The sequence below is a fragment of the Dama dama genome, chromosome 3 (genome assembly GCF_033118175.1).
Source record: "Dama dama isolate Ldn47 chromosome 3, ASM3311817v1, whole genome shotgun sequence".
In the NCBI taxonomy this organism is placed as follows: Eukaryota; Metazoa; Chordata; class Mammalia; order Artiodactyla; family Cervidae; genus Dama; species Dama dama.
In genome coordinates this window covers 54234110-54257785 of record NC_083683.1, presented here as the reverse complement: position 1 = coordinate 54257785, position 23676 = coordinate 54234110, and the positions used below count along the sequence as shown (strand labels likewise).

The 23676-nt window shown below is 38.7% G+C and overlaps 1 protein-coding gene across 2 annotated transcripts in view; it reads right to left on the bottom strand.

Annotated features, from left to right (window-relative positions):
• GXYLT1 (glucoside xylosyltransferase 1) overlaps nucleotides 1-23676 on the bottom strand; it is a 50637-nt gene that overhangs the window by 21643 nt on the left and 5318 nt on the right. Inside the window, exons 2-5 of one of the 2 annotated variants that reach the window (XM_061129788.1) lie at nucleotides 20550-20642; nucleotides 11137-11308; nucleotides 5814-5939; nucleotides 1460-1711 (exon numbers count right to left, since the gene is read on the bottom strand). In XM_061129788.1, coding sequence (XP_060985771.1) covers nucleotides 1460-1711; nucleotides 5814-5939; nucleotides 11137-11308; nucleotides 20550-20642 — 643 coding nt within the window. The remainder of the gene's footprint in view (nucleotides 1-1459; nucleotides 1712-5813; nucleotides 5940-11136; nucleotides 11309-20549; nucleotides 20643-23676) is intronic. The other variant, XM_061129796.1, reaches the window with a different exon arrangement.

Genomic DNA, 23676 nt, shown 5'->3' with positions numbered 1-23676 from the left:
GTGACTGCAACCATGAAATTAAAAGACGCTTACTCCTTGGAAGGAACGTTACGACCAACCTAGATAGCACATGAAAAAGCAGAGACATTACTTTGCCGACAAAGGTCTGTCTGGTCAAGGCTATGGTTTTTTCAGTAGTCATGTATGGATGTGACAGTTGGACTATAAAGAAAGCTGAGTGCCAAAGAATTGATGCTTTTGAACTATGGTGTTGGAGAAGACTCTTGAGAGTCCATTGGACTGCAAGGAGATCCAACCAGTCCATCCTAAAGGAAATCAGTCCTGGGTGTTCACTGGAAGGACTGATGTTGAAGCTGAAACTCCAATACTTTGGCCACCTGATGTGAAGAGCTGACTCATTTGAAAAGACCCTGATGCTGGGAGGGATTGGGGGCAGGAGGAGAAGGGGACGACAGAGAATGAGATGGCTGGATGGCATCACCGACTCGATGGACATGAATTTGGGTAAAGTCCGGGAGTTGGTGATGGACAGGGAAGCCTGGCGTGCTGCGATTCATGGGGTTGCAAAGAGTCAGACATGACTGAGTGACTAAACTGCACTGAACTGAAAGTGCTTGCTTTGTGTCATGCCCTATATTAAGCACTTTGAATGGGTCTCTTAAAAAGACAACCTACATGAGTCCATTTATTATCTTTATTTTTCAGCTGAGAGAACTGACATTTGAAAATTAACTAGCTGGCTAGTAGTTGTGGTGAACAGGCGACAAAGTTAAACTTAAGGCCAAACCACGGATTCCAATGGCCCCAGACTACAATGACTTAAGGATTCATCAGCATGAAACTGATAAACAGTACAATCTGTTCAGAATGCACAGTCAGAGAATTCTATAAGCCGGACTTTTCTGATGCCAAAATTTGAGACAAGAAACATGTAGGGATTTTTTAAAAAGTCACTATAATTTCCAATAGCACCAAAACAGCCAACATATCCTATGTGTTAAGCCTCTGTTCTAACTAACTTATTCCTCACAAAAATCCCATGACATACATATTGTTATCTATCATACCACTTCACAGATGAGGAAATCAAAGCCTGAAGATGTTCAAAACTTACCCAAGATCTCAGTGTTTGAACCAAGCTAACATGACAGTCTTAAGCTCTTAACCACAATCTGTGCTCCTCCAGGACATATCACACTTTAGAGTCAAGTATTATGAGGCTGCACGATTACAAAATGATAACTCTTGTCTGGAATACCAATCTAGGAATGTTCACACTTGCTGCTTGATACTTGATACTTGACTGTAATATCATCTGCTTTGACCTACTGTAATGCTCTAATAAACAGAATACTAAGAACACACTTGCTTCAATTATTCTAGGTAAGTAGAAAAATTCTGAATAGGTCAATCTAGCTTTTAATAAAACAAGACTAAACTGGAAACCAAACAATCTGGAGGGAAAAGAGAGGAATGCTAACCTGAATCAGTGACTTACCTTGAAATACTTCCTTCTCATCCTGGTCATGTTCATCAGCATAACTCCTGAGTTCACTCCAGTTTTTCCGTAGTATGGATGTCTGGCAAAGCGATTATACCAGCCTATTCGAGGCTCTTCATGTTCTGGTGCCATTGCGGCAATTTGTGTGGAATTAAACTTCTTTAGCAAAGACCAAAGATCGTCAACGGGCCGTAAAAAAAGGATATCAGTGTCGACATACAATAGTGAGTCAACTTCTTTCAGGATTAACTGTGGGGAGAGATATTTGAATCAGTAACTCTATTTCATTATAAAACACCAAAGATGCTTTCATTATTTTTTTAAAAAATACTTAAGAGATAAACCACTTGACATTAATTTTTTAAATTAATTTTTCCCAAGTCTGTCATTTTTACAACAGCATATACAGATATTCTGCTAATCTTCTTATTAACTTTTAAAGAAGAAAAGCTATAAAAACACATCTGAATAAAAACTCAATACTAAAAACTGGAAGAAAATAGTAAAAGCAGTATCCTCAAAGACTAGGGAGGAAATGTTTTCCATAATGGAAAATAACATTACCTTTGGTGAACTGACATAGCAAATCTTAATTTCCTGACATAAATACAGAAACTAGCCAATACAAATGAAGATCTGAACTTGTCCCCTCTGCCATAACACTAATAGCTGGTACCTTTACCTCATTCTGGCCTCAGCCAGCAACTGGTAGAGTCAAAACTGAAATCCAGACCACCAAGCTCAAGTCCATGCTCTTATATGTGAGCTGATCATCTCCTAACAAATCAAAGATCTTGCACTTGAATAGCAAGGGCTAAAACAAGACTTGTCTTGGAAGACTGGCTATGTCCCTTCCCCAAGAGATGTTAAACCTCCTGCCTGCCCTGGCTATGCTCAGTTGGGTCTGACCCTTTGCAACCCCGTGGCCTGCAGCCTGTCAAGCTCCTCTGTCCATGGAATCTTCCAGGTAAGAATGCTGGAGTAGGTTGCCCTTTTCTGCTCCATAGGATCTTCCCCACTCCAGGGGTTAAACCTCCAACAGGTATCTTTCACAGGAATTTTCAAGCGTAAGTTTTTATTTCTGCCTCACCCAAAGACTTAAGCATCTGACCCCTGCAAATTTAAATTGGTCTATCCCAGTGTACTAGTAAGGCTCAATGATTTGGTTAACCTAAATTAAAGCTTTTTAGTTAAGAATATAATGAGGATAAGATCTTGATCCTCATTCTGCTCCCTTTCAAAGCTGCTGCCTCCTCCTGAAGCTAGGGTTAAGCCATCACCTTAATGACCAGTTACAAAGCCGAAACCACTCCATTCCCCCCCTGATTTAATAACAGGCTGAAGGAAAAACTGACAGTTAACCACAGAGCCTGAGTAGGCAAGGTTCACTTGTTCAAGGACTACAATTCAAAGGGTATGTATGTATGTATGTGTCTGTATGTCTGTCCCTCTCTTTTTTTGGGGGGGCAGAAAAGTGGATGAAGTTGTTTTGCTTCTGCACCACGAGACAAATGTGTGTTTACAGACCACTGTATTGTTGGCAGTCTAGGAAGACACTACAGGAAGCTCCAAGGTCACCGTCAGGAGCCACTGCCAACTGGCGGTCACGTTGTGTGTGTGCGTGTTCTGTTACTTAGTCATGTCCTACTCTTTGTGACTATGGACTGTAGCCCACCAGGCTACTCTGTCCATGGGATTTCCCAGGCAAGAACACTGGAGTGGGTAACCATTTCCTCCCCAGGGGATCTTCTCAACCCAGGGATCGAACCCACGTCTCCTACATCGCAGGTGGATGCCTTACCGCTGAGCCACTAGGGAAGTCCATCTGGAAGTCATACATAAGGTGAAATAAGTCACATCAGTATTTTTCTTCGGTTCCTTTTGGAGGAAGGAGGATTTGCCAGAGCTTACATTAGATCTTTAAACCCCTCCATTTTTTTTAAAATTTTTTTAATGTTTATTAATTGACTTGACTGTGTCAGGTCTTAGCTGTGGAACATGGGGTCTTTGCTGCAGGGTGCAGGCTTAGCTGCCCTGTGGCACGTGGGATGTTGGTTCCCTGTCCAGGGATCGAACCTGCATCCCCTGCACTGGAAGGCAGATTCTTAACCACTGGACCAGGGAAGTCCCTTAATCCCTCCATTTTAAAAGAGGAGAAATAGTTAAGGTTTTTACTTAACTACTTCAGTAAATAGTTTAAGAAAATTCTTCATTTAAGAAAAATGGAGAACCAATTTACTTAGAATCTGGTTAAAAAGATGCAGAACTAAGAGTGAATGAAGTACAAGAACAATTTGACAGGTTTTAAGTATTTAATTTCAGTATTTCAAGTTTTTAACTATATCACATCATTAAATGATCTTGCAAACTTCCTATCACAACATCAGCAATTAAATTTAATAATGCTGAATAAAACAGAAGAGCAATGGTTGTAACCTCATGCTTCTTTCACCATTCATTGTTTCTCAGTGGTGTATTCTTGTTTATTTAATGTCATAATGTGTTTGTTTAACTGTTCATCTCCCATATCAGACAATGCTGCTGCTGCTGCTGAGTCGCTTCAGTTGTGTCCGACTCTGTGCGACCCCATAGACGGCAGCCCACGAGGCTCCCCTGTCCCTGGGATTCTCCAGGCAGGAACACTGGAGTGGGTTGCCATTTCCTTCTCCAGTGCATGAAAGGGAAAAGTGAAAGTGAAGTCGCTCAGTCGTGTCCCACTCTTAGCGACCCCATGGACTGCAGTCCACCGGGCTCCTCCATCCATGGGATTTTCCAGGCAAGAGTACTGGGGTGGGGTGCCATGGCTGTATGAAAACCAGAAATCTGGGTATATATTCATTCCTATATACCCAGCACTTCAGTACAGATACGTGGCAGAACAAAGGCACTCAAACTACTAATTAAATGATGTAGCACTGCAATGACTCAACCTAAGTATTTTTTTTAACTTTTAAAATTTAAAGCCTGCATGAAGCTATCTAAAACTTCTTAGGCTTTTCCCCTCCTACTCCCTTATTTGTGTGCTTCTTACAAGGGAGGCAGATAACAAGGAAGATATCGTAGGATCAAGATTTTTTATGCTCAGCAATAAACCTACTGGTTAGGCAGATTCAGCTATCAAAATGTAACATGATTTTAAATCTTAACTGACATCCTAGATTTGACAAACTCTATTCTCAATATGCTAAGAACTGCCTTACTTCACTTAAGAACAAATAAGTTTCTTCCCAATAATTCCTATACTTAACAGAACTCATGAGCTTTCAATATTTCTACTACCATAATTATTTTAAACATTACAGTGGTTCTAACAACTACTGAGAATTTTTTAAATATGGGTGAATTAAATTCAAAATGGAAGAGGTAATCTTGCTTCTGAATATTTTTTAAAATATTTATTTATTATTTATTTGAGTGTACTGGGTCTTAATTGCAACACATAGGATCCTCTATCGTTAGTTGTGGCAGTGGGATCTAGCTCCTTGACTAGGGATCGAACCTGGGCCCTCTACACTGGGGGCAGAGTCTTAATCACTGGACCACCAGGGGAGTCCCTGAATATTTTTAGATTAAAAAAAATAATAATCAGGGTTTATCACCAGAGACTACCACCAAAGAAGAGTCCCACTGAATAAATGGTTCCCATTTCCCTTTTAGTTCACGTGCCTCAAATTCTATGTTAAAAATATCAGCTAGAAAAGGTGTACTCATTTGCTATTAAAACAGAAATAATTATTTAATAATCTGTTTCATTTCCCGAATTACAAACGCAGCCTGCAACTGGCAGGTGATCCTGCCGCTGCATTCCTACTGGCAAAGATTTGGCTCCATTAAGATCTGATAACCTCTAACTCCTTCTTAGGGCTTCCCACATGGCGCTAGCCGTCAAAAACCTGCCTGCCAATGCAGGAGGCATAAGAGACGTGGGTTCAGTCCGTGGGTTGGGAAGATCCCCTGGAGGAGGGCATGGCAACCCACTCCAGTATTCCTGCGTAGAGAATCCCCTGGACAGAGGGGCCTGGCGGGCTACAGTCCATGGGGTCACAAGAATCGGACACGACTGAAGTGACTTAGCAGACAGGCAGCTACTTCTCAGAGAAGAAACAGTTTATAGCAACTGAATAAATTAAAATGTAAGAAATAGTACTGCAACAGAAATTACTTACACTTTTCATTTTTAATAGCATATTTTACCATAGCTTTTATTTGTCCTATGGGAAGTCTTTTCTTTCTTCTAATATTCAAAAGGAAAATAATTTGTGTGTGTTTATTTAACTGATTTACAAGAAACTCTTCATTAACTCATGTGTAAAAGCAAGATGCAAACAAAAAACGCTGGAGAAAAACTTACTGGCAAGAACAATCTCTGGGAAGCACACGGTTTAAACAGTTTTTTCCACTCTGCTGCATTCTCACTTGGAAAAGTTATCGGGTATAATGAATAAGTAAATGTTTGCAGAAATGACCAGCTGTCAAGCTACAATAAAAAAATAAAAGAACTCAATTCAAACTTGTTTCACTTTCTCTGCAAAATTATAAACCAAGATTATTTTTCAAAAGCTAAAAATTAAAATGTTATATATCGTATGTCATACACAGTTAAGAGAAAGTTGAGATTCTTCTTTCCCACCATTTTGTTTTCATTCAAAATCTTAAAATCATTCTAATAGCTAGAGAAGACTTCACTATAAAGATCTAAGGGACAATTAAAATTATAAGAGTATCAATCAAAAAACCAGGAAGTTGAAAGAACCATACCAACTGTTCACCTCCATCTAACGTGGCCTGATGTACAAATCTTCTCAATCCTTAAACAAGTTAAACTCAGAAAAATTAAGCACTAATTTTATTACCATTGTATGTATGACATAATAGAAAATGTTTACAATCCAAGTCAGACCAACATAAAGAACTGATGAGAAAATATTATCTGGGACTTCTCTGGTGGTCCAGTGGTTAAGACCCATGTTTCCACTGCAGGGGGCTCAGGTTCATCTCTGGTTGGGAAACTAAGATCCCACATGCTGTGAGGCATGGCCAAAATATATTTTTTAAAAAACAAAATATTTATCGGTGTATTTTCTATATTCATAGATATTCCTCATAATAAAATATTCCAATAAATATATATCTAGCACAGAGTTTTTGTTTCTGGCCACCCTGTGCGGCTCATGGCATCTCACATCTCCAATCAGGGACTGAACCCGGGCCCTTGGCCGCAAAAGCTCCAAGCTCTAACCACTGGTCCGCCAGGCAAGTTCTTCCAGTGCCAATTTTTAAAAAATCATTACAAATAAAGCAAAATCTGATTTTCTCATCTGAAAATCTATAATGAACACATTTACTTTTTAGTTTCCTGAATGCATCTGGAGACTGAATTGTTTCAAATTCAGAAAGTATCACCTATCATTGTTGCTTCAACAGTATTGTTGACGTAAATTTCCCACAGAGCATTCACAATCTCTGGGGGAAGAAAAAAATAACAGACTGAAGATCTCTTTTTGAATTACATCTGTGTTCAAGTTATTTTTAGAAACATCCTCCTTCTTTCTTTCCTTCCAACATATGTTTGGAAGGAACACATGCCTTTCAACGTAGTTTAAAGGAATAGCTTTACATCCAACACAGCTTTGATGTCTCCATCAACTAGTTTCAAACACTAGCATTTTATTTCCCTTGCATGACTTATTAATCACTTATTAAAGATCCTTTAAATACCAACATCAAAATGAAATCTTAGTCATTTTTAAAGTTCTAGTATCTAGTCATCTTTTTTGCAGTAAAATCACATTCCAGGAAATATTTGATTCTCTTTCATCAAAAGAAAACCCAAACATTCTCAGAGTTAACTATGATAGTTAAAGAAAAACTAAGTTTAAAAATATAACATATACTACACAAGCAATAACTCATCCAGATTTGAAGACAACAGAGAGCTGCATATAAGATGAAGCAATAAATTTATTTTACTTTCATATTATATTTTCAAAGGCTTCCACAGTTGGTAGCAATCTGTTGCTAGTCTTTGAACTGTTAGGACAAGATTAATTCTTCTGTTAATATTTCAGAAAACAACCCAGATAATGACCTTAGGATCACATATCACAGATACAGAAACTATAAATATTTTAAAACGGTAAGTAAAGCTTTTATTTTGGTTATTTTATTGAACTACAGCTAATGTACAATATTTGTAAGTTACGGGTTACAATACAGTGATACACAATTTTTAAAGGTTATACACCATTTAGAGTTATCATAAAATACCAGCTACAGTCCCTATGTTGTACAACATATCCTATAGCTCATTTTATACATAATAGTTTGCATCTCTTAAACTCCTACCCCTGTATTATCCCTCCTCCCTTCCCTCTCCCCACTGAGAACCACTAGTTTGTTCTCTAAAACTGTGAGCCTGTTCCTTTTTAGTTATATTCACTTGCTCACTGTAATTTTTAGATTCCACCTATAAGTAATATTACACAGTATTTTTTTCTCTGTCTTACTTATTTCACTTACACAATATCCTCCAAGTCCATCCATGTTGATGCAAATGGCAAAATATTCATTTTTTTATGGCTTGTCAGCATTTCACTGTTTGTGTGTGTGTGTATACACATCACCTCTTCTTTATCCATTCATCTGTTGACAAGACACTTAGGTTTCGTCCATATCTTAGCAACTGTAAATAATGCTGCTATGAACATTGGGGTGTATGTATCTTTTCTAATGAGTGTTTTTAGCTTTTTTCCCAAATATAAACCCATGAGTGGAATTGCTAAGTCATATGGTAGTTCTATTTTTAATTTTTTGAGAAACCTCCATACTGTTTTCCATACTGTCTGCACCACTTTACATTCTCACCAAGAGCATACAAGGAAATGAATATTCAGTTCTTCAGTCCATTTTTTTAATCAGGCTGTATTTTGATGCTAAGTTGTATGAGCTGTTTATAAATTTTGGATATTAACCCCTTACTGGTCATGTTGTTGTTCAGCCGCCAAATCGTGACCAACTCTTTGTGACCCCATAGATTGCAGCACACCAGGCTTCCCTGTCCATCACCATCTTCCGGAGTTTGCCCAAGTTAATGTCCCTTGCATCAGTGATGCCATCCAGGCACCTCATCCTCTGTCACCCTCTTTTCCTTCTGCCTTTAATCTTTCCCAGCATCAGTGTTTTCCAATGAGTCAGCTATTCACAACAAGTGGCCAAAGTGTTGGAACTTCAGCATCAGTCCAATGAGTGTTCAGGGTTGATTTCCTTTAAGACTGACTGGTTTGATCTCCTTACCATCCAAGGGACTCTCGGGAGTCTTCTCCAATACCACAGTTCAAAAGCATCAATTCTTCAGTGCTCTACCTTCTTTATGGTCCAGCTCCCACAACTGTACATAATTACTGGAAAGACCATAGCCTTGACTATACAGACCTTTGTCGGCAAAGTGATGTCTTTGCTTTATAACACACTGTCTAGGTTTGTTATAGGTCTCTTGCCAAGAAGAGCCCAAGAAGAGGAAATCTGTCACTGCTTCCACCTTTTCCCCCTCTATTTGCCATGGAGTGACAGGACCATATTTCATGATCTTAGTTTTTCAATACTGAGTTTTAAGTCAGCTTTTTCACTCTCCTCCTTCACCCTCATCAAGAGGTTCTTTAATTCCTCTTTGCTGCCATTAGAGTGGTATCATCTGCATGTCTGAGGTTGCTGATGTTTCTCCCGGCTATCTTGATTCCAGCTTGTAACTCACCCAACCCAGCATGTCTCATGACGTGCTCTGTATGTAAGTTAAATAAACGGGTGACAATATACAGCCTTCTTATACTCCTTTCTCAATCCTGTACCAGTCAGCTGTTCAACACAGGTTTCTAACTGTTGCTTCTTGACTGGCACACAGGTTTCTCAACATACAGGTAAGGTGGTCTGGTATTCCCATCTCTTCATTTAAGAGCCTTCCACAGTTTTTTATGATCCACACAGTCAAATGCTTTAGCGTAGTCAATGAAACAGAGGTAGATGCTTTTCTGGAATTCCCTTGATTTCTCTATGATCCAGCAAATGTTGGCAATTTGATCTCTGATTTCTCAGCCTTTTCTAAACCTAGCTTGGACATCTGGAAGTTCCCAGTTCACGTAATGCTGAAGCCTAGGATGCAGGATTTTTAGTAAATCCTGCATGCTAGGCATAGTGGTCATATCATCTACAAGTATTTCTCCCATTAAGTAGGTTGTGTCTTTTTGGCTGGTCAATGGTTTCCTTTGCTGTGTGAAAGCTTTTAAGCTTAACGAGGTCCTATGTGTTTATTTTTGCTTTAGGAGGCAGATCCAAAAAACACTGATGTGATTTATGTCAAAGTGTCTTCTTCCTATGTTTTCTTCCATAGTTTTATGGTTTCAGGTGTTACATTTAGGTTTTTAATCCATTTTGAGTTTTTGTGTATGGTGTTAAGAGAATGTTCCAATTTCATTCCTTGTAAAACAGCAAGTAAAGCTTTATGCCTCTTAGAATCAAAGATTTTAGCAGGAAACTAAGACTTGAAGTCACAAGTAGTATTGTTCAACTAATATGAAAAATGAACTAAATTACCTGAGAAAATATCAAATAAGCTTTTCCTACATAGGTCAAGCATAAAAATCCAAATCAGTTTGAAAGCTTAACTGAATGGACACAGACAGACAGAGATGGTGAAGGCATAATCACCATCACTTTTACCACCATTTCAGAACACAAGGTAATGAGATTTCTGGGGAATTTTCTTTTTTGTGTATGTTCTCCCTTCTATATTTATCTGTTCTCTTCTTCTTGCATAGTAATTTGTTTTTGTTAAGATAATGCAGTGGTCCTGATTAAAAGAGTATATGTTCAGTCTTCACAAACAGCTAGATATGGTCACATGACTAAGATCAGAACCAATGAGATACTGGCAGGAACATCCTGTGCTACTTCTGGAAAGTCTCCTTAGAAAGGAGGAGAACACCCTTCTTCACTCCTTTTTCCCTCATATTGGCTAGGATATGAGTGTGATCACTGGAGCCTGAGTAGCCATCCTGGATCAAAAGCTAGATTTCTTATGTTAAAGATGGCTCAGCCGCATGAGAGAAAAAAGAGCAGAATCCCTAGAAATATGGGGCTGCCACGTAACACAAGCTGCCTGCTTTTATATAAGAGAGAAATAAACTTCTATCTTTTTAAGACATTTTGGGTTTTCTGCCATTACAGCCAAACTGATTGCAACTAATGCAAAACCAAAATAAAAAACCTTACTATCAGAGCAAGAAGTCACTTCCCTCCACATTATCAATTAAAAGTTCCCTCCACTCAAAACAGAATCAAAACCTTGTGCACACTCTGACTGAGGCACCCTCAAGTCGAGGATGGGAACACAATTAAGACACAGGACTTCTCAGTCAAAACATCCTGGAACTACAGTTAGTAAAACAAAACCTCCACGCCTGGCAAAGGATGAAGTAGGACTAAGCAGCCTAACTCCTTCACAGAGACAAGCCTTCTTCTTACACCCCAGGTCTGGGCGCACAGACGCAAGCGGCAGCAGGGAGCAGCCCCCACTCTAAGAGGGCAGAGCTGCAGGATAAGTATTTTTGTTCAGCAACATTTTACTATAGTATGTGTTAAATATTCAACTCTACAGACCTGACCAAGTCTCAAATACTTACTATGCCTTTAAAACTGTCATGCAGTTGATCTTCAGCAAAAATATGGAACTGAAGAGGTTTGATGCTGAAGATGAGCGCCGACTTCAACATGGTTACGGTTTCTTCCAGTCTTTCCCCGCAGGCAACTACGGCTAGGTGCACTCTCTCAGTGGGCTGCATTTTCACACCATACCTGATAGAAAAGATACCACATTTTCCCACAGTTTTAGTACAGGGTAACATGTTAACAACATGGTATTCTGACTGTGTTCGAAGACTGAGGTTTGAACAATAAGGTCCTACTGTAGAGCAGAAGGAATTATATCCAATATCCTGTAATAAGCCATAATGGAAAGAATGTGGAAAAGAATATATGTATATAACAAAATCACTTTGCTGACTTCAACTTTTGGTTAGAGATCCTTTCTGTAAAATGTACAAGGGGATGAGAAATTATATTGTTTAACATTAATAGTTCTATGTATATATTACTAAGTAGCAGGGACAGGTGATCAATCATTTTTCTTAATTTTACAGGCTAAAATTATCACAGCTACATTGCTTATCAGCACAGGACTTTGGAATGTTGAGTATTCACGTGTGCATGTGTCAGAGTGGACCCAGAACTATTTTCTGAAGAAAATCTTGTTCATGGATATTCCGTCAACTGACGAGGATATCAGAAAAGAAAAAATATGCTAAATAAAATTAAATACAAACAATTGACTATATAAAACATGTGTGCATGTGTGCGTGCTCAGTCATGTCTCTTTGCAGCTCCATGGACTACAGCCCGCCAGGCTCCTCTGTCCATGGGATTTCCCAGGCAAGAACACTGGAGCAGGTTACCGTTTCCTCCTCCAGGGGATCTTCCCGACACAAGGACTGAGCGCGTGTCTTCTCCATCTCTTGCCTCAGGCAGGTGGATTCTTTACCACTAAGCCAGGTAGGCCCAAATATTAAATTCATACATCTTAATGTTTTAACACTGAACATTTGGAATTATACTATTTTTTATCCTTTTTAATAATTATACCAATTATTTATATTAACATGATAAAAAATTAAGCCTGGAGATATATATACATACATACATACATATATATATATATATATATATATATATACACACACACACACACACATATATACATATATAAAACGTGCTCCTGCTTTTACTGTGGATCTGTCTGTTCCTATTAACAAGCTTGTTTGTTAAGGGCCTAGAGACACTTAAGACAGCAGTTGAAACTGATGCTTCTCTGGTCTGACTGGGTTCCTGAGGCCTGAACACAGGTTCATTTCTCTTGTATACACAATTACTGGTAACAGTCAGCCTTCAGCACAGAATACTCACCTCCTAGAAAACAAAGGGGTGGTTTCCGTCCCTAATCCCTCAACTAGGAGACTGAAACTCATAACCTTAACAACTTACCCTTAATGGGCTGATTATTCTAAAGGTGAGGCTCTTTAAAATCAAACAACAAAAACCACTTTTAAGAAAATGAAACTTCCCCCAGATAACTGACAAAGTTAAACATTATTACACCACTTTGTTAAAGGTGGTAAATGGAGAAGTCACACATAATGTGATATTCTTGGAAGAAGAATATTTACTATTCAAGAAAAGGTGCTGATATTTCATTCATTAAGTTATTAAGACCATTAATAAGATCAAGATATCAGGTACATATCTTGCCGTTAAAACTTATATCAATCTACCAAGAAATGATTTTTATGAGTGGTCTGAAGAGGGGAAAACTGCACAATTTTGCATGTGGCTATCCAGTTGTCCGAGCCCCTTCTGTTACAAGATCACAGAGTCCAGCCTTTCCCTACCCACCTGCTATGCCACCTCTCTCATACATAAGGTGTAGCCTAGGCCTGGGTCTTTTGAAAGCTCTGTTCTTCTGTACTGACAGCAATTAGAAAGCCACAGCACCTCCTTCCTTGTCTGCACCCTCTATCCATTGCCCTCTTTTCTGTTGAGCCGTTCAGTGTTTAACACTGGATCCTTATCAGAGGGGAGACCATCCACACCTTCTATATATAAACAAGGGCACGTGAACCCAGTTCATCTCTAAGCAGTGGAAGTCACACAACACAAGCAGAAAGGGCAATCAAGACACGTAACAATTTCACAGACCTCTAAACTGTCTCATCTTTCTAACAAATGCCTCCAGATCCTGTTCCTCATGATGACCCAGATTTGAGAATCTATAATGGGCTCGAATTACCCACCTGGCCATAACTCGATCCTGCTCCAAAGATAAAAAGACTAAAGACTTAAGAGAGTAAGCAGTAAAAGGCACGTGCCACTTTCCAGAGAACTCTCTACATACAGAGACAAGAAGCAGAATAAACCTTCTCAAGAAAAACAAGTCAAATGTTCTTCATGAAAGAAAGTCCCTCTGAGTCAGTCCCAGGGACTCTGGCTCTCAGGCGTTGCAGCAAGGCTTCTGCTAATCATGCTGCTAGCACTCCTTCCACCAATTTCTATGAAATTTGCTTTTCTGTTATGTGTCTCTTTTCAGTAAAAGCATTATACACAGTACAGACTCCAACATCTAAACTGAGAAGACAAAACATAGTTTGAAGCTGTCTCTGCCCACCACCCTGTCCCTAGACCCAGGGATGGGAAGTCACTGCAACTGGACGAAATCTAAAGCAAGCTTCTACACTACAGGAAGGGATGACTAAAACTTTCGAAAAAGTCATAGGAAAGTAGCCATTCAAGGAATTCTGATCCCAAATGAATGGTGTTAATATTGTCAGGATCTACAAAAATGTGCTATATGCTATATATTAGTCACAGTGTGAATAAGAAAAAACCCCTGTAGATTTAAAGAAATGTTATCCAAAAGGACATTCTAAAGTCAACTCTGTTTTTCTACAGATATAGGATCAGAAGATATCCTTCAGATAATTCAAAGTTAATACCTGAGGGTCCCCATGACTAAATTTGGCATCACTTGAACACAAACAGCAATTGTGACAGTAACGAATGGTAACACATTCTATTAAAAAAACTGAATCAATGGGTCCAATATGATACTAAGTAAAGGGTAAGGAGGGTGGGGGGAGGAGCTCTCCTTTAAAGAAGAATACCAACCAATAAATGTAGAAGGAATGAGAAAACCACAAAAAGCACTATTTTGCATTCACTCCTGTAGTAGATGATTTGAACAGGAATAATTAATGGATGCTAAACCCACATAGTATCAAGGTTTTATCCCCACACATTACAAAGGGGATAATGGTACTGTTACAGTGTAGAAATGTGATACCACCATCATAACCATCTGATCAAACAACCAATTATGTTCACCGTCTGCCACCAGGTGCCTCCCAACAGCATGCCCAAAGGGCACCGGATCTCCCGTGCAGCATTCCTGCGGAAGATCCCAAATCTGACCCCAAGCAGACAGGCAAGTTCAAACAAAGGAACATTCTGCAAAACAAAAATATCATGTCCCTGACCTGCCCCTCCTCAAAAAAAGAAGTCTGCCAATTGTCCGAGAGAAAAGGGGGCCTAAATAGATTTAAATAACTGAATGCAATGTATTTTCCTTGACTGGGTTCTGAATGGCGAAGAAAAGATATAAAATTCATTAATAGGTAAATAAGGAGATATGAATATATCTAAATGTATTATAAATGTACATGTAGTATATAAATATAATATTGTCAGTGTTTGAAGCAGGAAATGGCCAGCCACTCCAGTAGTCGTGCCTGGAGGATTTCATGGACAGAGGAGCCTGGCAGGCTACAGCCCATGGGGTTCACAAACAGTTGGACACAACTGCGCAACTAACATACACATATTGTCAGTGTTAAATAAACTGAAGTGCCAATTTTGTTATGGTGAAATTGGAGAACACCCGTGTTCTTAGGCAATACATGCTGAATATTTGTGGTGGTGGTGGTGATTTAATCTCTCAGTTGTGTCTGACTTTTGCGACTCCATGGACTGTAGCCTGCCAGGCTCCTCTGTCCATGAGATTTCCCAGGCAAGAATACTGGAATGGGTTGCCAATTCCTTCTCCAGGGGATCTTCCTGACCCAGGGATCGAACCCACATTTTCCACATTGCTGGTGGATTCTTTACCACTGAGCCACCTGAGAAGCCCATGTGTCATAACGGCTGTTGCTCAAATGGTTCACCCAAAATCAAAGTGGCAAAATGTTAACAATAAGTAAGTATCTAGTGAAGGGTGAGAGTGCTCACTATGCTATTCTTATAACCTCTGTAGATGTGAAAACTTATCAGAGTAAAAAGTTGAGAGGAGGAATCTAGAAAAAAAAAGTTAACACAATGTTTTAGATGAAAATTCTAATATAAATACTGTAAACAGACTTACAAGCCTTAAGAACATTTTAAGTAACATTTTAAGTAACACTCCTGTTATAAAGGAATAATAACTTTCCCTCTCTTTTTAAAAAATTAGGCCACATTGAAAGCTTCCAGCCTATAATTAAACTAGTGTTTTCTCTAAAAAGAAAACAATGTACAATCAGATTTAGACTAGGAATTACCATTGTAACGAAGTACATAAATTCAAGGTAAGCAAATTAAATTTCTGGTAACATTCTCCTCAAACTAAAAAAATAACTACCATGAACTAATTTTTAAAATCTGCAGTTGAAGAAAACTGGAAAACTATACTCAGAAACACTAATGATAATTTCCTTAATGTGTAACCTTTTAAAAAAGTTTTTCCTTTTACTATAGAGGGAAAAAGTTGTAGTGAATTATCATACTAGGTAAAACTACTTTAAAGGTTGTATATAAATCACTTTTGGAAAAGGGCATGGCAACCCACTCCAGTATTCTTGCCTAGAGAATCCCATGGACAGTAGAGCCTGGCATGGCTACAGTCCATGGGGGTCACAAAGAGTCAAACATACCTGATGCAACTTAACATGCAGCATGCATAAATCACTTTTGGGACAAAATACAATTCTTTGCAAAAAAACTCTGCAAGGTTTTATGTAAGGCATTAAAAAATCTAAAAATTCAATATGAAGTATAAGTATTAACTATTAAAATACAATTTGAAAAAGTCTGTAAAAATATACCTCTTAAAACTAGTATGGAACCATTCAGGATAACAGTTCAGGTAGTAAATACACAGACACTATGAACTGAAAATCAATTCCAATCATAAAGAGAAAGATTAAATATTTTAAAAGCTCAAGTCATTTAATAATATTAAAATTAAGAGATTATATAATGAAAAGATAACCAAAATTTTAAAATTAAACCCATTAGGCAAACGTTTGTAATCAATGTCAAAAGTAGAGTATATTCTTCTTAGAGTTCATAAAGTAAGCATTAAAAACCAAACAGGTAAATATCAATACAGACAATGCAAACAAAACTTTTAAAAGATTAACAAATATAGAAATATATTCAAGAAATAATCAATGAATAAATCAATAATAAAATATCATTTTACTCTAATAGGTGGCAAAATTATAATTCCCAATAACGAATGTTGAAGTTATGGAGACACACAACACTGGTGCAGGCTTAAATCTGTATAATTTTTAGAACACACGGGATTATCCATTCTTTGTAATGAATATTTGAACTCCTTTCACATGCTAGACACGGGAAAAGCCAGAAAGCCATGATCTGAACCTCATACAGTTTATAGCCTGTTGTGAAGAACAGATTTTTAAAAGATTTAAACAGAAAGCATGGTAACTGCTTCACTAGAAAACAACTGAGGTTGCTAAGAGGGCTTACTACACAAACATCTAACCTCAAGTCTGGAAGTGCTGGGGGAAATTATTACTAGTCGTTTACTGGTTGCCAGGCACCTGTCTAAATAATCGGGCTTAAATAATGAGCAACACTTGGTGTCCATCTGCAAAGCCAGCACTTCTTGAAATGGGTAACAATTCACAACCACAGGAGATGCAGCAGGTACGCTAAGTGAGAGGATACAGAGAAGGAAGAAGAGGCGGGCAGGCAGTGAGATCACAGCGGCGGGATGAGAAGTGATGGCATGGGAGTTCAGGCAGAGAAAGGAGGGGGCCGGCAAGAGCGCGGGCAAGAAAGGAGACGAGCAGGAATAGTCACTGTGGACCGACACACGAAAAGTCCACCGCGAATGAAGGTACAAGACCCAGACGAGGGGAGGTGTGATGAGCAGGTACAAGTCACCCCAGTGCAGCCGGAAACACAGCTCGGGAGCTCAGAAGAGAGCCCTGGACTGAAGAAACCAATTAAACAGGGGAGCCCGTGACCATCCAGGGAGCAGGCAAAGAGCAGAATCCCAAGGAGTCCAGAGGCAGAGAGAAACAAAGCCTGGGACACTGGTCTCGAGAGCCAGAGATGGAGACAGCACTGAAAGGAAGACGGAGGGAGAGGTGAGAAGGAAGCAGACCAGCCTCAGGACAATCTCGACATCGAGCGACCTCAGGTCAGAAGCGGGTGCTGCTCACAGTTGAGGTGTGAAGGTGGGTTTTGATTTGTTTTTTAAGGAAGTAAAGCCAGGAGATAACTCTTATAAATGCTTTCTGGTGAAGAGAAAAAATAAAGAAAGGATGTTTGAAGGGAAAGGGCTGGAAGCAGGTGCTGTCGGGACTTCGTGCTTGTTTCAAGGACAGAAGAGAGACAAGATGTGAGCACTGGGGCGCGGTCAGCGCAGACACTCAGATGCAGGCACAAATTACCAAAAGCACACGCACGAAATGGACAAATACTGGTGGTGGGTGTCCTGGCGATTTGGGCTTTTTTATGTTACTTTTAGCAGTCCACGGGGTAGCAAAAAGTCAGACACGACTGAGCGACTGAACTGATGTTACTTTATGATCAGTGTATAATAAATCAATTGGGAGGAATGAACCCTCCAGAGAAGATCAAAATATATAAAGAATTCAAACTGGGAACTCTGGGACAAGTCTGAGGAGGAGAAAACGGTGCCAGCTGAGGGCCCACTGCTGCCAGACAAAACGGGAGTCCTCATGTTGGCAGAGGGGATTTCCAAGATGCTTTCCTAGGTGGGTGGAGCAGCTCTCGAGTCAGGCCAAAACGCGGTGTTAATTAAATACTGAAATGGAGCAGGAGAATGACACAGCAACCGCACAACACTTCGGCTCGTCTTGGCCAGTTTGAACAGGCCAAATAAATAAGGGATTCCCAAGTTTCAAGTAAGAAACTACGTGTGCTGGACCGCAGCATACAGGCCTGCAAGCCCCGCACTCGCTCGGTTCCAAGACGGGAGGAGGAGGCTGGAGCCAGGCGACAGGGACCTCGGTGGCTTCTTGGACAAGGGGAGTTTACACACAGGAGGCAAGGGCCTGGCAGCAGCACCCCACCGAGTGCAGAGGGCAGGGCAGCGGCGTCTGCTTCTGGGGAAGGAGAGATCACCAGTTATCGAGAACTGACCTCAGGCTGGTTTCCAGGGAAACCAGCAGAGGGGTAGGCCCCTCACCATCCCTTTGATAAACTATCACGGAGGAGGTGTTCAGATTTAAATATTAGAACACTCACTAGTCCGTTTAGGGACAAGTATGTAGCAAGGTCAGTCACGTGAGTAGGGTGAACTTGAAGCAGGCACTGGTGGAGAGGGAATGTACAGAGAGCAAGAGAACAAGCCATCTTGGGTGGCCTGATCATACACTAAGAGATTTCACATAATGATACGATACATGTAACAGCATTTTACAGTAATACGTAAATATACATATATGTACACATACAGTAATATGCACACATACATCTAAATGGTTTCAGAATTATACACTGGATGTATAACTTTTAAAATCTCCAATTTAGGACAGTAAAAGGCACAAGGTTTGCAGTATCATGCCTCCATCCACAGGGACTTCCTTCCAGGGAATACATGGGAACATTGGGAAAATAATGAGTTGGAGAGGCTCAAACAAAAGGAATGTTAAGCAGAGCTCCAGGATTCAGATTAGGTCAGCTTCTCTGGGCTACTCCTGCACTAAAGGAGTAGGAAGATTATTACTCATGCCAGAACTTACAAAAGGGTCTGGGTTATATAAATCGGAGAATACAGGGGCTTTCAAGCTTACCCAGCTTCCAGAGTGAATAGATTTATGTCACAAGACCAGGGATAACAAAGTAGAGCTTGTCAATATTCTATTCATAAGCAAACTCTTTAAAGAAGGAAAAATATGGAGCTCCTACTTTCCAAAATTATGAACAAGCTGAATGGTAAGATTATCCTAAAAAGTTAGTTTTTAAAAGTTTACATAATCTGACTTGACAGACTCATATTAGAATTTCATTCACCCAATCTTTTCCATAGCAACCAGATTAGAATATCTGATTTCAACGATTTCTCCCCAGCTGTTTGTGGGCTGCATAATATATCTGGACTATAAGAATTTTAAAATACACACTACTAGTATTGATTAAGAATACAGTTCTTCCCACCTGGAATATGTTACCTCCTATTCTTAAGCCTGGCTAATTTCCTGTTCATCATGTAGTCAACCCATCCAAAAAGCCTTCCCTGATGCCTTAAGATAATCCCATCTGATGACCACCTGCTTCTCCCATCATCTTGGCTATAACTCCTCACCCTCTACTAGAATCTCAGGTCTGAAGCTTCCATCAGAATGTAAGCAGAAGGACAGGGCCATGTTAACCAGACTCAATTTGATTCTTACCATCTAGCACTGTGCCTGGCAAATGGAATGAGTAGAATTAAAATTCAAATGAATCACAAAAAAATGTTACTCCGGGGGAGGGCATTTCAGGCTATTACCTCACTCTCCCCTGCCGCTATCTCAGAGTCTGATATTCCATTTCTACCAACACTTGTTTCCCTCATTGAGGGTTAGAAGCAGGAGGTACCCGAGAGTCAGTCAACCCTGTGCCTTCATTATCCTGATAAGTGAACAAAGCCACACTCTTCAAAAACTTTTTTTAAAAGGGTCAATAAACATTGTCACTTCATTTGCTTCTTCATTATACATTTGTCTTTTTCCTCCCATCCCCAAATAGTCAATCCCTCTGCTAATTATCAACTTAACCCTCCCCCAGTTGTCTCCATCTACCTACAAATGTTTTATTAGTATACCAGCTTTAAATTAGATAAATGCTATATGCCTGTAAATGTCAGTGGAAGTCTATATTCAATATCTGTTTATCATTTTATCACCTATTACCTAAAAGTAGACCATAAATTGTTCTGTGAACAATGGTTTATCTTAATAACATCTTACAAATTTTAGAGCATTTCATGCAAAGTATGGATTTAAAAATTAGTCATAACTACTTCAAAGTGGGAAAAAAAAGAAAACCTAATCAGAAAATGAATTACTTACTTTTATGATAATGTTAGATTACAAGAAAAGAAACCTTTTTCTGACCTGTTACAGTTAAAAATTTATTATCTACTATCTGATCTTACCTACACTGATCTACCAATTAAATATTAAGTGCCTACCTAAAGGCCGCTTCCCAAAAGCAGTTCATTCCACAAACATCAGAGGGCAGCATCCAATAGGGATTCCAGTAACACAGAGAGAACTCTTTACACCTAACAGAGTGAGACAGAAACCTATGTGAGTATTCAGGCTTAAAACTAACAAGGAATTTACTCAATAACATCAAAACTTACTGTTCTATTTTACAGCAACAAAACTGCAAATCCAACCTGCTATGGTAATGAGGATTTCTGGAAATTGATTTCTCCCTTACTTAGGGTACCACCATCTTAAACAGAACTGTGAAACTTTTAGGCAGAAAATACTACAGAGACTGGAAAAGTTTTTTAGTCATGAATTCTCTAATATAGTAAGATCTCCTTCTCAGATGACACAGAAAATACTGGTATACTTCTAAAATTTTCCTTCATGAACTGCACACATTCCCCCTAGAATAAAATCCATTTCAGTCAAACAAAACATCTGCTTATCCTGAAGCAAAATTTAAGCCACAAATGCTGGTAGAATGGAAAAAGAAGATATTTAAATGCTTTTAAATTAGTCTTGAATCCAAGCTACACATATGATGTTTTAAGTGGGAATTAGGAAATCATGCTGATATTCACGGTTCAGTTTCACTATCTAAAGTTATCTCAGCTTCACTGTATTTCACCAGCTAAAAGGGAGGATCAAATTTCTTCTTAGACTGCAGGTTGGAGCTAAAAAAAAAAAAAAAAACACCACACACAACAGCAGCTACTTACAATACAAAATGTATGTATTTTCATTGTTATTTCTTCTCAAAACAATAGTCTAGCTGGTAATTCAGGACAGTGGAGGCCTGAGTTCACTAAAGTAAGCAAGTATGAAGCCAGAGTCACTAAACCATGTCCCATCACCATGAATTCAATTAAGTGACTTCTTACAGTGAAAGGTCTATGAAATGTCATATTTGCAAGATCTCTGAGCCCACCTCTCACAAATGCCAACAGGTTAAGACAGGGGGGGGGGTCTCAGATCCAGGACACACAGCGAAATCACAAGAGACCCCTACACCAGACCTGTTAAATCAGAAACCCTGAAAACAGGGCCAGGCACTAGTAGTTTTTAAACCCTGCCTAAGTAATTCTGTATACTACTGCACAAAGAACTAGATCAGAATTTTAAATCAATGGGAAAAAACTGACATTGTAATGTGGTTTTTCTTGAAAGGGACAGCATTCTCAAGCACAGCATAAAACATTAACATATCTTAATTTAAATGGTTGATAAATCAGAAAAAGAAAACGTGTACAGACTAGTAAAATGCACAACTTGATAAGGAAATTTATGTTTGTCCCCTTCCAGGTGTGGTCATGTAGTTTTTAAGTCTTGCATTTCCTTAGGCTCAGTGGAAATGGCAACAACTAAGTTTTCTTTTTTTCAGACTCAAGAGTTTTCACATCCATTTAAGCCTCACAACAGAACTGTTTCAAATAGGTATCCCTATCTTTCAGATACAGACATTATCAAACCTTTCTTTCAAGTCCACAATTTATTTATAATCAACACCTTTATTTCAGGAAGGAAGCTGGTTATTCCATCTCCTGTCAAACCTTCCAAAGTAGAAAATGAGAATGAAGTCTCAAGAAAATGACTAAGTAAATTTTTCTGTAAAAATGATTATCTGAAATTATGTATTAACATCATTTTCTGCCTTAACTTGTATTACTCAATCCCTTAGCCCTAGGGAATCACACATTTATTTTCTGTCTCCATAGATAAATGGAATCATTAGTATGTGGCCTTTTGAGTCTGACTTTTTTTCACTTAGCTTATTTTCAAGGTTCACCCACTGTAGCACTTACCAGCACATTTCATTCCTTTTAATGGCCAAATAATATTCCATTTTATAAATGAATGTATATACCATATTTTCTTTATCCATTCTTGAGTTAGTGAATATTTGGGTCATTGATAGTTTTGGCTATTATAAATAATGCTTTTTACGAAGATTCATGTACAGTTTTAATGTGAACATATGTTTGCAATTCTCTTGAGTGTGAGTATGTATCCCTACAATAGGAATTGCTGGATCATATAATCATTGTAAACTGATTAATGCAGATAAAACTACAGGGGCAAAAAAATGTCAAGTTTTAAGTAAGTTTCTTGACCATAACTCAATGTCAGAAAACACAGTTTATAGGAAGAATGTTTTCTTTCTTTCTTTAATGAAAATATAAAACATATGCATTAGTGAGTATACATTCTCCTATTAAAAAATTTTAAAAAACACATAAAACACAGGTGCTGCTGGCAAGAGACAAAATTTACTTAAGGTTTCTATCTCCCAAGCTTACATCCTCTCACTTATGAAAACTTGGTTTTAAAGACTGAGAGTAGAAACTCATACTGAGAACTCATTACATACCAGTAACCATCACTACAAACAATAAATTAGGAAAAGCAACTCATCTAGAGATGACAGTACTTGCACTTTCAGGCCAGAAAAAAAAAATCTTAAAAATGTTGGAAAAGTAAAGGTACTTATCCAAGTTCTAGTTATTAGTTGCTTTTGCTTTTATTCCTTAAGACTACTGAAAAATGAAACATTAGATATACAAAATTCAAAGAGATAACTTCAGTAATTTTAATGGAATAAAACTGGAGCTGAGGCAAATGGGTATGTCTTCAGTAAGTAATAATATCCAGAATGAGTAAAGTTCATAAATGTAAAGTTTTTCCACTGTGGATCAGACAGAAATAAAACTTTACTAAGGCTCATCCTCCTACTTCATAGGCTTAATGTTTCTAACTATGTGGCTTGTCTAGAAGCAAACTGATCAGGGGATAGCACGGGACTCTCCATGATGATAAAATAGTCTGTATCCTGACTGTGGGGGGGTGACATGAATTTTACCTATTGATAAAACATCATAAAACTACACCTACACACAAGTGTATATAAAACTGGTGATGTCTGAAGATGGTGTATGGGTTGGACAATGCCAATTTCTAGGGTTCTAGTACTCCACTACGTTCATACACATATATTCCAGATACAGAGGTATTATACTAAGCTCATGTAAGATGTCACTATTGGGGAAAAACTGAGTGAAGATTAAATGGGATGTCCATGAAGTTTCCTGTAAACTTAACATTTAC